Here is a 15,650-nt window from a genome sequence, read left to right as displayed (position 1 = left end):
GCTGAACCACATGATGAAGAATCAAGAGAACGTGCTCTACCTGCCCAGTTCGATCGTGGAAAACGAGGCCATCCTTCTCATCAACAGTCTGGCGCAACGAAGGAATGCTGGGAGTGCAAATCGACGACGCATGTCAGAGCTCAATGTCGTAAATACAAACGCCGGCGTGAAAAAGAGGAAGACGAAGCAGACCGAAAAAGAAAACGTTTTGATCGGAACGACAGAAGAGATAGTGATCATAGCAGAGACCAGAGAGACAAAGACAGACATCGCCGTGACGACAACAGAGATGAAAAGGACTACCAAAAAGAACGAAAGGGGTACAGCTATACATCCTCGACGGATCGCGAAGTCAAAAAGCCGTCAACATGGTACGCTGACTCAGGTGCTACTCAGCACATGACGGACAATAGGGCACTTCTGACCAACTTTGTACCCACTGGACCAGAGAAATGGTCTGTCTCTGGTATAGGAGAATCAAGTCTCACTGTAGCAGGGCAAGGAGATGTTATTCTTACTGCTACAGTGAATGGTGAACATCTGCACGGAAAGATGAGAGGAGTCCTCTACGTCCCTGGATTAGGTATCAATCTTTACTCGATTGGTACGGCGACTGATGCAGGCCTCAAAGTAGTCTTTGACGACGACACTGTTTCTTTCTCTCAAGACGATGTCGTCATCATGGAAGGGAAGCGAGAAGGAAAGAAAACTTTATATCAACTCAACATCCAAGCAAAGGAGAATCACCATACTGTTGAAAGGGCACTCTCTGCTGCTCAAGTTGCCTCTCTCTCCTTATGGCATCAACGTTTTGGCCACCTCAACCACAAGACTGTCCTAAGGATGGCAACATTGGGGAGTGTCGCTGGACTCGCCCTTTTCAATGACAAACTTCATCTCTCTACCCACTGCCGAGGATGTCTCCTGGGGAAAATGTCACGTACATCTTTCTTGTCTACCCGCACTAGAGGAACACACGTTGGAGATATAGTCCACTCTGATGTGTGTGGCCCCATCCAAATATGCACACCAAGCGGAGCAAGGTTTTTTGAATCATTGTGTAATTTTATCACAACAAATTTTGTTTATTTTTTTCTGTTTTGCTTTTAAGGTTTTTTGTGACATTTAAGGATGATTTCTCGAGCTTTTGTGATATCCAACTGCTGAAACGAAAATCTGAGGTCCCTGAAGCATTCATGAAGTTCAATGCAAAGATGAAGGCTGAGACTGGACGAGAAACAAAGATCCTTCGCTCTGATGGAGGAGGTGAATATTGCAGCAAGGATTTTGAGAATTGGCTGGCCAAAGCTGGAATCACTCATCAAGTCACTCCGCCTTATACCCCTCAACTGAACGGAGTTGCCGAAAGAACAAATAGGACGGTGATCGAGTCAGCACGGAGCCAGATGTACGGGAAGAAAGTTCCCCTAGAACTCTGGGGATTGGCAGTCCTATGTGCAGCTTATGTTCAGAACAGGGTGATTTCTAGTACTGGGAAAATAACACCTTTTGAACTCTGGCATGGAAAGGAACCGGACGTGTCACACTTGAGGACATTTGGTTCACCAGCTTTTACGCATATACCGGATGAAAAACGAAGGAAACTTGACCCGAAGGCTACGGAAGGAATCATGGTGGGATATGGCGATTCATCCAAAGTGTACAAGATATGGGATCCGGTGACCAGAAAAATCATCACCAGCAGAGATGTTGTATTTGAAGAAAACCTCAACCATGAAAACTCTTCTGAGCTACAAGAGCGGGAATACTACTCACTTCTTCCATTGTCACCTGATGAACAGATGCCTGAGTCTCTGCTGGACGAACAGATTCCTACGGATCAATCTGATGTGAACATGGGGGCCGATGATGGAGCTTCCCAACCAAATGATCCCGTCATAGATGGACTAGGGGAGGCTGATTTAAACGAAACGAATGGAGAAACGGAGGATGAATTTTTCCATGGTTTTGAGCCAGTTGCTGATCCAGTAGGTCACCTCCGCCGGTCCCTGAGAACTGCAAGGCCATCAGAAAAATATCTTCTCTACCGTGGATATCATGCTACAGCACCTGGACATCGAACATCGACTGATCAGCCAGAAAAGAAAATTTATGGCAAACTAAACATCACTTTGAGTGCTGCCCTCTCATCACCGCAAGGACCTCTCTGGAAGACTGCCGTCGAAGACGAACTTAACTCACTTCATAAGAATGAGACGTGGGAACTCGTCCCACTGCCACCAGGACGCAAGCCTATCAAAAGCAAGTGGATTTTTGAGCTCAAGCCAGGCTATGATGGAGTTGCTGAGCGCTACAAGGCCCGGCTCGTGGCCCTTGGCTGCTCTCAGCGGGCTGGACTGGACTATAATGAAACATTCGGTTTGTTATTCGCTAATTAATTTTAATTTGTAATTTGTTTCATATTCGTTTCTTATTCATTAGCTCCGGTTGTCAGACTATCCACTCTTCGGATTATCCTAGCTCTAGTTGCCGTGTGTGATCTTAGCGTCATCCAACTAGATGTGAAGACGGCGTTCCTCTATGGACGTCTTGAGGAGGAAGTCTACATGTGCCAGCCGGAAGGCTATGTGGCCTACGGCCGTGAGGCTGATGTCTGCCGGTTGATAAAGAGTATCTACGGACTGAAACAGGCCCCCCGAGTATGGAATATGGAGCTAAATGACGCTATAGTTACATATGGCCTCACTCGCTCTCAGCATGATCAGTGTCTTTACTTCCGTCTTCAAGGGGAGGAATGGATGGCGGCCCTGTTCTTCGTTGATGACGCTATTGTATGTGGAACCAATAACAAGGCACTGGACGACTTTGTGACATATCTCAAGAAAAAGTTCGAGCTGAGGACTCTTCCTGTAGGCCGATTCCTGGGTCTCACAATCAAACGAGACAGAAGCACACGCACGCTGAGTCTCTCCCAACCCGATTTTGTGGACGATCTTGTGGCAAGATTTAAAATGGAAAGCTGTCACCCAAATGTGATTCCTGCTGAGCCGGGTCTACATCTCAGTTCTGCTATGTCCCCTAAAAACAAAGAGGAAGAAGAAAAAATGAAGGAAGTTCCGTATCAGAGCGCAGTTGGAGCTCTTCTGTATCTCTCAACCACGACACGGCCTGATATTGCTTATGCTGTGAGCAAAGTAGCACGGTTCAATCAGAACCCAGGGCCTCAACACTGGATTGCTGTCAAACGCATTATTCGTTATCTTGCCGGAACCAAAGATTATGGGATAATCTTCTCCTCAACAAAAGAACAAGGAGCGCTGGGATTCACTGATGCTGACTATGGCGGAGATCATGACGACAGAAAGTCAACATCAGGATGCATCTTTCTCCTAAATGGTGGGCCTATCTCATGGTTCAGCCGCAAGCAGGAATGCACAGCCACCTCTACAACCGAGGCGGAATTTGTGGCCGGAAGTGAAGCGGCCAAAGAGGGAACTTGGATCAAGTCACTGCTGGAGGAGATCGGGCAAGGAAAACCTGGTCCCATCACATTATTCTGTGATAATCAAGGGGCAATTAAAGTAGCATACAACCAGGAAATGCATCGGAAAATGAAGCATATCGCCATCCGATATTGGTACATCAGAGAAGCCCAAACTAACGGAGTAATAAACACCAGCTATGTGAGCACCCAGGAACAACTAGCAGACACCTTCACGAAGCCCCTGCCTGCTCCACGTTTCAAATACCTTCGTGACAAGATTGGTGTTAGTGATGTAGGCGCTCTGTAAAGGCGGACACAGGGCGAGCCTTTGGATTTCGTGTTAAGTTTTTTTTGTGTGTTGTTGTCTTCTTTGATCATGTATGATGTAAGCTTATGGTCGCCAGGATTGTCGAACATAAGGATTTCCGACACAAGGATCGGTATCTTTTCCAGCATACTTTGTATTGATGTCATTGTATTGTCTTCATGTCCTGTGTTTCCTCAGTTTGAGGGGAGGTGTTGAATATGGTTGAATATAACAAGGCAACAAACTGGGAAGAGCGGCAACGCTGCACAGGGAGAGAAGGGGTAATCCAGAACTTGCTTGTACGTAGACAAGACGGTGTGGCGTATGGTACTCTTGAGAGTAATACACAGATTCCTTTTGCTACAGTTTACTCAAAGTGTGTTAGTTGATAACCAACAGATGTTAGAAGTTTTGGTTAGCCAGTTTGGATTTTAGTTATTGAAAAAAGAAAAAAAAAAGGGTTGCGCTAAGCACTTGATTGACTTGTTATCGAGTAACCTCCAGACCTGCCCGGACGGAGATCATATTGCTGTACTATATGATCCACATCGTGACATCAGCTGAGGGCTCTTACCTCTCTATTCAGTCTTGCATTGCAATGGGGGCCAATCCCATTCCAACGCTTGACCTTTCGAGTTGTAATTGGGAGTCAAGTAAGTCTGTATTCATTTGTTGGAAGACAAACCTCTTTTTTTTGTTTCCGACGCCTGTTAAGCATCTTGGTCGTGACACAATAAAGTATCGTTTTCCAGCGGAGGAGAATATAAGAAGAATCATGATTGTAGCACACAGTTCCAGCGTTTTCCTTCTCTTGTCCTTACACATAAAAAAAAAAAAAAAAAGGGAAAATAATCTGAATAACAAAGGATGTGTTTGGATTCTCTTGTGTGTGTGTGTGTGTGTGTGATGCTAATCACACAAGTTTCCCTTCTATGGAGGTTTCTGCGTAATTTATATTTTCGACATACACCCACACTCGCTGCATCATATAGTGCAATCGAAAAGGATCAGACACGGCGATGATGTGATCGTTAACGTAAACCAACCTAGCGCAGTTGAAACCATGACGATGTGATTAATAAATTATGAGAAAAAAGCTACCCAAAATAATTCGGGCGGGAAATAACAGAACACACCCTGGCGGGGTACTTTTGGTGTAACAAGTAATTGCTATCTATATGTTGAAATAAAGATTGCTTGCTTTTGGGTAGATCTAGTGAAGCTTTAGTTTAGAAAATATCTTGTCGTTTTCAAAAAGTTATCACAGCCTCAAATTTCAAATAAAGCTAAGAAATTTATCTACGCAGACTCAAGTCATAGCTACAACTGGATAAGGAATTAAAAGAGGCAATATTACCTTTCTGATTATGATGCAAACTGATGTATTCCAGAATAGGCCAATGTCAGCAGCTCAATTAATTTTCCTCCTGAATTTTTTTCCACATCGGTTGACCTGTCAAGAAAATTAGGCATCAACATCATCAAATCCATTCGTGCGGCACTGGTTAACTGTGTTTGTTATAAAGCTTTGTATACCTAAAAGGCATTGATGTAATCAGATTAGAAAGATTAGGCTATATCCAGAATCGACAACACACACGATTAACTTACTAGGATACCTTGCGTGGAAAGTGTTCACAAAGAGTTGAGCCTCTTCTTCCCCGACTTCCAACTGTTCGGCTAAACTTTTACATCCCATGCCGTAAACAATCCCGTAGCAGATTTGTTTCGCTTTTTGCCTTTCATCGTCTCTGACTTCTTCTTGCTTTTTCTTTTTCCAAACCGATACAATGCCGCGGAAAACATCGCCATCGGGTTGGCTAGAACAGAACAAAGACCTGCGTCTTCGCTCAAATGCGCCAATATTCGAAGTTCCAACTGAGAATAATCCGCCGAAAGCAAGATAGTTCCTATATTTGAAGTACAAACTTTTTAAAAATTAACATGCCATCAATGCCCACTTAAGCAGACAGCAGACAGCCATCAAAAGATTTCATAGAAATATGCTACTCATATGCCACCTGGTGGCAACCGAAGAGTAACTTCTAGCTTTATGGCGGGATTGCTATACTTGTTCCAGTCACGATCCGTGAGTGCAACCGTTTCCGTTTCTATTGTAGCATTTTTTGCGTGTCAAAATTTGTTTAGCATAATTGAGATTCTTAATAATAAGTAACACAGCAAGTGACGAATAAAGCAGTGTTCTGCCGAATAAAGCTCTTTCGAATAAAAAACGTATTCTGAATAAGAATACGAATAAAATCTTATTCTTTATTTCGAATAAATTTTTATTCGATTTATTCTTATTCTTTATTCTCGAATATTTTTTACCTTTATTTTATGTTTATTTTTTATTCGATTATCCAAAATTTAAATGGAAAAATCGAATAAAAAATAAAGTTCCTCTAAGTTTAAAAATCTTTGTTTCCGCTAGCCGTTGCTCTTTTGTTTGGAGTTATTTTTTTCCGTTTAGCCATTGAAAATGTCATGAGGCCAATAATTGTCTGCTACTAGCTTTCTACTGTTCCATGAATCTGGATTCCGTTGATTTTGAAGTTTTTTTTGTTTGATTTGATTGGACTGGCTGTGTCACCAAAATAAAGAAATCACTTGCTTAATTATTTACTATTAATTGTTTTTAATTTTATTATTCAAAAATCGAAACATCATCCTTAAATAGAGCAGTAAAACATCCTACGTTGCACGTTCTCCACAAATGCGAAAATCTCATTTGTGTCCAAGTTGGTCTGCTGCGGCTGCAGCGTCTTATGGAGAAACCAACTTCTTCGTGTTAAAAAATAAGTTTTAATAAATATAATTAAGATTTTCCCCCTTTTTTTCCTAGCAGAGGGTACCCTATTCATTTTTTCATTTCCCAATTTTTTTTCTAGTCCTAATTCTATCTGGTTTATTTTTAATTAGCTATTGTTTGTGAATGGTTTGTTGTTCATCCCCTTGTAGCAGACGAATTTCTGGCAGCAAACGAAATTCTTCGGCTAAAAGAGACGAGCAACTTACAAACAAAAATAAAATAAAAATAAAGTAGATAGAACTGGAGCTAGAAAAAAATATTGGGAAATGAAAAGATGAATAGCGTACCCACTGCTAGGAAGAAAAGGGGAAAATCTAAATTATAGTTATGAAAACTTAATTTTTAACGTGAAGAAGATGGTTTCTCCATAAGAAGCTGCAGCCGCAGCAGACCAACTTGGACACAAATGAGATTTTCGCATTTGTGGAAAACGCGCAACGCAGGATGTTTTACTGCTCTATTAAGAAAATCATTAGAATTTATTTTATTCGAAATACGAATAAAAATAAATTTTATTTTTATTCTTTATTCTTTATTCTTCATTTTTTATTTTTATTCTTTATTCTTATTCTTTATTCGATTCAATTTTCATTTTATTCGTATTCATATTCAAATAAATTTTTTCCTTATTCGGCAGAACACTGGAATAAAGTTCATTTTTTATTATTGTCAATCTAGTTCAGCGTGTTTGCGAAATTTAGCATTAAAGCCAAACTGACGCCATAATGAGCTGTAGCTCTTTTGGATCAACTATGAGACAGTATAAAAGACTTGATGAAGCCTTAAGTATGATAGGTAAGTATTGAAACTCGAGTAGGAAGAAAGTCGGTTTTGGGAGTTGCCACCCCCGCTAAACAAGTAAATTTGACGTGAGTCCCGGTTGCAGTCCCGATAGTTTCGAAATTATCTACCCACGGGGTAGTAACGTAGAAACGATTAGGACTGTGCAAAGGTTCACGTAAATGGTCAGGTGGGGCATTCTTCTGCTAAGAATTGGGGAAGTAAATCGAAGTTGCCCAGTTTACTTGAGTTTTCACACTCATTTTCTTTGTGTACTTTGCGTCCATCAGCATGTACCATAATTCCATTCAATGAGGAACTAACTTCCGCCTCGGTCTACGGACCAAAAAGGAGCACGGGCATGGCCTAGGTGGCAGTTCCCTACGGCGCTCAACCGTGAACTTTTTGAGATCTAAAAAAAAAAAAAAAAACAAAAAAAATCTTTTTGCATTATAGTTCCATCTTGAAGTAATATCATAAGCGTTTTGTTATATTTTGCATTTAGCGTTCGAATACTTTTCTAATCAAAAACTAAACTTTCGGTTCGTTTTGATTAATGATTTGTCACAACTCAAGAAAAGGGGGAAAAACAAAGCACAGTAGGATGTAATCTCATATCAAATGATCATGTAATGCAAATTCGGTGTGCCTGCTCGTCGATTCCCTTGTTTATCGACGCCTGCCAGCGAAAAAAGTGTGAATGGGAGTGTCCTCATGAAGTTTGTGACCACCCCTGTTATGAGTTTTGTAAACGAGCTCCGTGTGACAAACCGTGCAAGAAAATGTTTCGTTGCGGACATACTTGTAATGGTCTTTGCGGTGAAAGTTGCCCGCCCAAATGCCCATCTTGTGCCTACGTTAAAATACCTAACTACAACCCCAAAGCATGGTACAAACCCCATGGTACAAACCCCCCTAAATGGACTTCGAATTCTTGCCTCATCGGTCCCGTGCTACTCACGTGCCACCTAGTGCCAACCGAAGAGAACCTTCCCGGTCTTACGGCGGGACTGATACACGTTCCATTCACGATCCGTGATTAACAATAGACCATACGATTTTTCTATTGTAGCGTTTTTCATATGTAAGTATCTATCTAGCATAAACAAGATTCTATTCAATAGATAATAAAAAAGAAGTAACGAATAAAGTTCATTTGTTATTATTGTCAATTCAGTTTATTCTGTTTGCGAAATTTAACATGAAACGTAAACTTGTGCCATAAAGAGCCGTAGCGTTTTGCCAGTCTCTTTGGTACAGTATAAAAGACTTGATAAAACGTTTTTCGTTTGGTAACGGTGTTGGTTCGCTATAGCGCCGTTACTATGCGTGATACCGTATGCGTTACTAATGAGTGTTTATCTAATGCTAATTGCAGGTCGACGATGGATGAAAGAGTGACGCAAGTTTGAATAACGATTGGAATAATGACCACACTGGCTGGTTACATGGAAAGCAAAGGCTATAAACTCCAAATGGAGGAAATTAGGTGTCCACATGAATTATAAACGGTGGATTAATAGGACGACCAAACCCATTCTTTTTTCACGTTCTCTGCAGTTAACCATCACAAATATGTTTTAATTCTGTTTAATATAAATCAGGCAGAAATGTAAATAAATTCTTGTCGTGACCCTCGGACTGCTCAAAGTTGTGGTGATGATGCGGCTTTAAGAAGTCGGAATGAGCTGCAGCGAGTTCATCTAAGTTAATGTCCGTTAGGGTAGACTATTAGATTTAGCTGTTTATTTTGTAAACGCATGGGGGGAATAAGCAGCAATAATTGGGAAGGCGCAATCAAGTAAACTAATCTTAAGGGCCGTTTTCAAAATAAGCCCATAACCCCCAAAACAAAAATTTCAAGATTGAAAAATAGCAAAGAAAAACAATCTTTGTTTTTGGGGGTAACATAGCCTTAACCTCATTCGACCTACCCATCAGCCAGTATTCAATCAACATGGCAAATTTTTACATATTTATATCGTTATGCCTGGCGCCTCTCTCTCTGTATTTCACCTTCAGTCTCTCTCGCTCTCTCCTGTCTTCTTCTCTCTCTCTCTTTAAGCCATCACACCTTCGATTGCTGGGCAAAGCCAGCCACACTTTCCCAGCTAGCCATCTACCCCAGAACGTCTGCACTCGTCTTCGCTGTACTAAACTCAATGCCATCCCTTTTTCTTTTTGCTCTTCTTCCCGCTTCTTCCCTCCTTTTCTCTCCGACGACAATCATTCGTCTGTTTCTCTTGAAGTGGATATAACGTTGCCTTCGAATGAGTTTCCCAGAATCCAATTCATAACAATATAAACTAAAATGATTGCTTGAGTTTTTGTTTTGTTTTACATTTGATTCAAAGTCGGCTTCTACGAGAAAAAGAAAAACATTTTTGCAGTGCGCACAGCGACATCATTTACCCCACAATCTAACAAGGCTGAAAAGATTCCGGTGTGATCAGTTCGATCGAAACTAAAATTGCATTTGTACAATACAAAAGCATTTACTAGATTATAACAGAACAGAACGAATCTGTTCAGGCATGAGTCTTCTTGTCGTTTCTGCCGTTTTCTGTCATCTACAGAAAACAAGGCGAATATGACGTGCACAATACGACATACTGACTGTAGTAACCAACCAGCTAGTCATTTTCACTTCCATACAATCGCCAATTTAACGGGCCGAACGACAGCCATCAAAAGATTTCATATTCATAGAAATATGCTACTCATATGCCACCTGGTGGCAACCGAAGAGTAACTTCTAGGTCTTATGGCGGGATTGGTATACATGTTCCAGTCACGATCCGTGAGTGCAACCGTTTCCGTTTCTATTGTAGCATTTTTTGCGTGTCAAAATTTGTTTAGCATAATTGAGATTCTTAATAATAAGTAACACAGCAAGTAACGAATAAAGTTCATTTTTTATTATTGTCAATCTAGTTCACCGTGTTTGCGAAATTTAGCATTAAAGCTAAACTGACGCCATAATGAGCTGCAGCTTTTTTCGATCATCTATGAGACAGTATAAAAGACTTGATGAAGCAAATTTCGTATGGTAAGTATGATAGGTAAGTATACGCTTAGTCGGGTTGGTGCAGTGGTTCGAGTGATATCAGCTTGCAGCTATCACTTGTGACTCCAAATCACGAACCAAGCACACGGTCATTCCTCCAATAATGTGACCGTACTTAGTGCTCGTTGCATTCGAATCCGTTCGAATCAACGTCCTGACTTTTCTTTCAGGCACGGGCATGGCCTAGGTGATAGTTCCCGAGGCGATTGAGGTTGGGTTTAATAGTCGTTTGATTTTGATCACAACATTTAGCGTGCACCAAAAATTGGCGACATAGTCTTCAAAGATTCCACGCTGAAAAGGAATAAAGAGTCTGACGATGACTTGCTGTAAAAGCCAATCATGAATTTGAAGAAATGGATACCAAATGATTGCAAAGGTCGCCACTGTGGCAGCGCCAATCTGGACCAAATTCTTTAGTTGGGAGGGAAGTGAGGAACCTTTAGGTTGACAGGAAGCCAGCAAATAGAAGCCAGCAAATAGAAGTATTGCATGATACAACTCCATCTGCTTAAAGTTTAAGGCAGCTGAAAAGGCAATTGCTGCTAACACATTCTTTCCCTGAGAAACAAAAATGATTGCCCACAAGGTCAACCCCAACGAAACACAATTGTACTGAAAATGACCATAATCTATAAGGGTGAGTCCAGAGTGTGAGGACAAAGCAAAGAAAACCCATTTGTACTTATTACTCATCTTCAAGCTTCTAATGTAAAAATAAAGTGCACTGACAAAGAAAATACAATCAGACACAAGGACGGACATCCTCATGAAATATTGGTGGTCAAAGTTTTCAAATCCCTGAGACACATGGAGTTTTACATAGTCTTGGTTGATTTTCTTAGCCACCGATCCAGTTAGGTAGCTTTGATATGCTGTGAGAGGAGGGTAATCCAGTCCCCAGTACAATAAATCATTGTCTGTTGTATTTCTATACCTGATGAGATGGATATCCTATGAATAATATCAGCCAACCTATCTCGACATCAAACCTACCAATCCTGTATGGGTAAGTTAACCGTAATTTCCATCCAATGTCTTTGAGCTTCATAATCTCCAAATTTTGGAGGTTGATTTTTGCCAGAATATGGGAAAACTGAGACACCCAGTTTAATGATGATTGTAGTCAAAGCAATCACTTCTAACTTGTAAGGGACCTCCATAGTGAATCCTTACTACGCTATGACTACTATGACGAAAATCACTAAAAATAAATAACAAAACGAAAAAACCAAACAAAAAAACAAAAATAGCTGAGTTAGTTTAGTGTCTTCAAGTCGCAGCCTGCAATTATGGGTAAAGTATACATTTCAACTTGTCTCATCCTTTTTTGTGTGTTAATATGACAATGCAATTGTTGAGTTAAAGGATTTGTATGTTGTATATAGAGGTGGATTGATTGTTGAAAGTTTTGATGACTGCAATTATGTAACTGATTTATTAAAACCAATGGTTTGATTGCAGCAGCTTTTTATGGTATTATGCTGCTACTGGCTGTCGTGTCACTGATGGCTGGGTGGACCATGGGTGTGCCGATGGATTCGTCTTCTTCCGAGTACGGTAGTTATTCATACCAGACGACTACTGCTGCGCCGTACTACACCACTGCTGCGCCGTACAACACCACGACGTATGCTGCCCCCAGTTATTACACTACAAAGGCGCCCGAGTACTACCCCACAACATATGCGGCCCCCACTTACTACACCGAGGCTCCCAAGTATTACAGCACCAAGGCTCCTGAATACTACACCACCACGTATGCAGCTCCGACTTACTATACGGAGGAACCAAAATACTACTCCGCACCGAGCTATTACACAGAAGCGCCAGTATATTACACGACAACGTATGCCACTCCAAGCTACTACACCGAGGCTCCCACCTACTATACCACAAAGGCCCCTGAGTATTACACCACAACTTACGCTTCACCAGTTTACTACACCGAGGCCCCAAAATATTACTCTGCTCCAAGCTACACTGACAACCGTGTCGTACTACACAACTACAGAGGCGCCCAACTATTACGTAGCACCAACTTACTACACTGAAGCCGCCCCATCTTACTACTCCGAGCCGACCTACTACACTGAAGCCCCGAAGAACTACGCTGCCCCAAGTTACTACACCACGACTGCTCCTTCGTACTACGTCGAACCTAGCTACTACACCACAACTTATGCTGCTCAATCTTACTATACTGAGGCTGCTGAATACTACACAACTAAAGCCCCGGAGTATTATACGACGAAAGCTGAATACTACACCACCACTTACGCCGCTCCAGCTTATTACACTGAGGCTCCGCAATACTACACAAAAAAGGCATCCGAATACACAACGTATGGTGCCCCAAGCTACTACACCGAGGCCCCCAAGTACTACACCACCACTTACGCTGCTCCAGTTTACTACACTGAGGCTCCCAAATATTCGGCTCCACAATACACTACAACATATGCTGCCCCAAGCTATTATACAGAAGCCCCGAAGTACTACACTACAACATATGCCGCTCCGGTTTACTACACCGAAGCTCCTCAACAACCTATGCTACTCCCGGCTACTACACCGAGGCTCCAGCTTACTACACAACTACCTATGCAACCCCATCCTACTACACTGATGCTCCCAAGTACTATTAATCGTGAAAATTGCGCTGCCATCAAGCTCGATGATGGAATATTCAGATTTGATTTTATCATTTACAGTCCTCGTTCCAAAATAAGTATTTCCATTTATGCATTCACTAGTCGTTTTCCATACGAATGTTTCCAAATGAATTGTTGAATACAGATACAATGCCGTTAACAAATCCCCTCGTTCTTTTTATTTTGTATCAAATAAAGCTAATGAAAGCGATTTGTTTCCCTACAACATTGTAATTGCTGAACGCATTTATACACTAGAACATTAGTGAGATTTACATCATTGGTATTCATCAGTCTGGTATAATTTATATAGCTATTTAGTTGCGTAGCATAGAACATTGCTTCAATTGATTGCATTTGCCAATTAACATTGAATTGGGCAAGGTTAAAATCCACTTATCTTTACCGTTTTTAATTGCGTAGCAGGATGTAGCGTAAAATTTTTTAGTTTGCATTTCCATCACTAATGTTAATTTCCTAATTTCAATCTGAAATTCCCTTAAAAGGAAATGCTCAAATATTCGGACTAGATGTTGTTGAATATGGTTGAATATAACAAGGCAACAAACTGGGAAGAGCGGCAACGCTGCACAGGGAGAGAAGGGGTAATCCAGAACTTGCTTGTACGTAGACAAGACGGTGTGGCGTATGGTACTCTTGAGAGTAATACACAGATTCCTTTTGCTACAGTTTACTCAAAGTGTGTTAGTTGATAACCAACAGGTTATGGGCCCAGCTATACGCGTAGCTATATTTTTTAGTTCGGAAAAGTGAATTGAACTGATCTTCGGCGATGGAAAAGGATGGACGCCGCCATGTTGGATGGTGCCTTGATGGCAGAAACTACGAATCATGGAAGTTCGGGATGAAATTGGCACTACAAAGTGATGAGCTCTGGGGAATTGTTGACGGGACTGAACAAAAACCTGATGTGGTAAGAAACAGTTATTATTCTTTGTTGTGTTTCTTGCTAGTTATGTGTTGATGGAAATTGGTGGCCAGCAAGGCCATGAGGCTATGTTGTCAGTATTTTTTTTCTTTCCTTTGCTATGGTCTGAGTGAACATCTACAAGACAGTTTAGTGTTTTTCCATATCGTGATGATATGAGAGGGATTCCACATTATGACAATGTGAGAGGGATTCGGCATTGAGAGAATGTGAAGAACCGAGTAGAAAGCTGGTGCTTTTCCACATTGTGACAATGTGAGAGGGATTCCGCATTATGACAATGTGAGGCCGAGCATGGACATCAAAAAAAAAAAAAAAAAAAAAAGCTAACCAGCCTTCTTCTTTTTTTTTCTTTTTCTCCTCACTTCAGAGACGCAATGATGCCCAAGTCATTGTGAATGCAGCTGATATCACCAATTGGGAGAAGAAAAACACCAGGGCAATGCAGAACATATTCGGAGCCATTAAAGAAGAACAATCACGAATCCTGATGACCTGCAACTCAGCCAGAGAGATGTGGATCAAACTAGAATCTGAGTATGAAGAAGCTGCCGCTGATAGCATACCATTATTGTGGACCAAGTTTTATGGGTGCACCTTTAGGCAAGGCCAGAGTGTCTCAAGTTTTTTGACAGAACTAGAGCAAATTGCATTTCGTCTGAAGAGCCTCAACATAGCCATTGATGACGAACAAATAATGGCAAAAGTCCTCATGTCACTACCTGCAGAATTCCGTGTCTTTGGCTTTGCTTGGGAAAGTACACCCGTCGCTGAGAAGACTCTAAAAAGGCTCACGACCCGTCTCATTACACTCGACAAGAGCATGAGAAATGATGAAGAAAAACGATCAACTCCTGATGCAGCATTTCTCAGTAAGAATAAAAACGGCGCTGAACCACATGATGAAGAATCAAGAGAACGTGCTCTACCTGCCCAGTTCGATCGTGGAAAACGAGGCCATCCTTCTCATCAACAGTCTGGCGCAACGAAGGAATGCTGGGAGTGCAAATCGACGACGCATGTCAGAGCTCAATGTCGTAAATACAAACGCCGGCGTGAAAAAGAGGAAGACGAAGCAGACCGAAAAAGAAAACGTTTTGATCGGAACGACAGAAGAGATAGTGATCATAGCAGAGACCAGAGAGACAAAGACAGACATCGCCGTGACGACAGCAGAGATGAAAAGGACTACCAAAAAGAACGAAAGGGGTACAGCTATACATCCTCGACGGATCGCGAAGTCAAAAAGCCGTCAACATGGTACGCTGACTCAGGTGCTACTCAGCACATGACGGACAATAGGGCACTTCTGACCAACTTTGTACCCACTGGACCAGAGAAATGGTCTGTCTCTGGTATAGGAGAATCAAGTCTCACTGTAGCAGGGCAAGGAGATGTTATTCTTACTGCTACAGTGAATGGTGAACATCTGCACGGAAAGATGAGAGGAGTCCTCTACGTCCCTGGATTAGGTATCAATCTTTACTCGATTGGTACGGCGACTGATGCAGGCCTCAAAGTAGTCTTTGACGACGACACTGTTTCTTTCTCTCAAGACGATGTCGTCATCATGGAAGGGAAGCGAGAAGGAAAGAAAACTTTATATCAACTCAACATCCAAGCAAAGGAGAATCAC

The 15,650-nt window shown here is 41.7% G+C and overlaps 1 protein-coding gene and 1 pseudogene across 3 annotated transcripts; one reads left to right on the top strand and one right to left on the bottom strand.

The window, feature by feature from the left end:
- Positions 1-10,242: 10,242 nt before the first annotated feature.
- Positions 10,243-11,615, bottom strand: LOC123474274 (dolichyl pyrophosphate Man9GlcNAc2 alpha-1,3-glucosyltransferase-like). Of its 3 annotated transcripts, none has more exons than XR_006648889.1 (3): positions 11,408-11,615; positions 10,417-11,348; positions 10,243-10,350 (listed from the first exon to the last, which is right to left on the bottom strand). XR_006648889.1 is itself a non-coding variant. In XM_045176226.1 (3 exons), the coding sequence occupies exons 1-3, from the start codon at positions 11,572-11,574 to the stop codon at positions 10,660-10,662; spliced, it is 786 nt and encodes a 261-aa protein (XP_045032161.1). In that variant the 5' UTR covers positions 11,575-11,615; the 3' UTR covers positions 10,571-10,659. The 3 variants fall into 3 exon arrangements, 2 of the variants coding, with proteins under 2 accessions (XP_045032160.1, XP_045032161.1); XM_045176226.1 differs by lacking the exon at positions 10,243-10,350 and having other exon boundaries at positions 10,571-10,705; positions 10,776-11,348; XM_045176225.1 differs by having other exon boundaries at positions 10,243-11,348.
- Positions 11,616-11,683: 68 nt separating this feature from the next.
- On the top strand, positions 11,684-13,204 carry LOC123474174 (annotated as a pseudogene).
- The last annotated feature ends 2,446 nt before the right edge of the window (positions 13,205-15,650 follow it).

This window comes from Daphnia magna, linkage group LG7 (genome assembly GCF_020631705.1).
Source record: "Daphnia magna isolate NIES linkage group LG7, ASM2063170v1.1, whole genome shotgun sequence".
Classification (NCBI taxonomy): domain Eukaryota; kingdom Metazoa; phylum Arthropoda; class Branchiopoda; order Diplostraca; family Daphniidae; genus Daphnia; species Daphnia magna.
This window is presented reverse-complemented; position numbering and strand designations above follow the sequence as displayed.

Bases quoted from the DNA above. Each gene is read 5' to 3' on its own strand.
- LOC123474274 (XM_045176225.1), bottom strand. From the start codon at position 11,574: ATGGAGGTCCCTTACAAGTTAGAAGTGATTGCTTTGACTACAATCATC. The intron at 11,349-11,407 runs GTAGGTTTGATG...CCATCTCATCAG, and splicing joins AACTTACCCATACAGGATTG to GTATAGAAATACAACAGACA.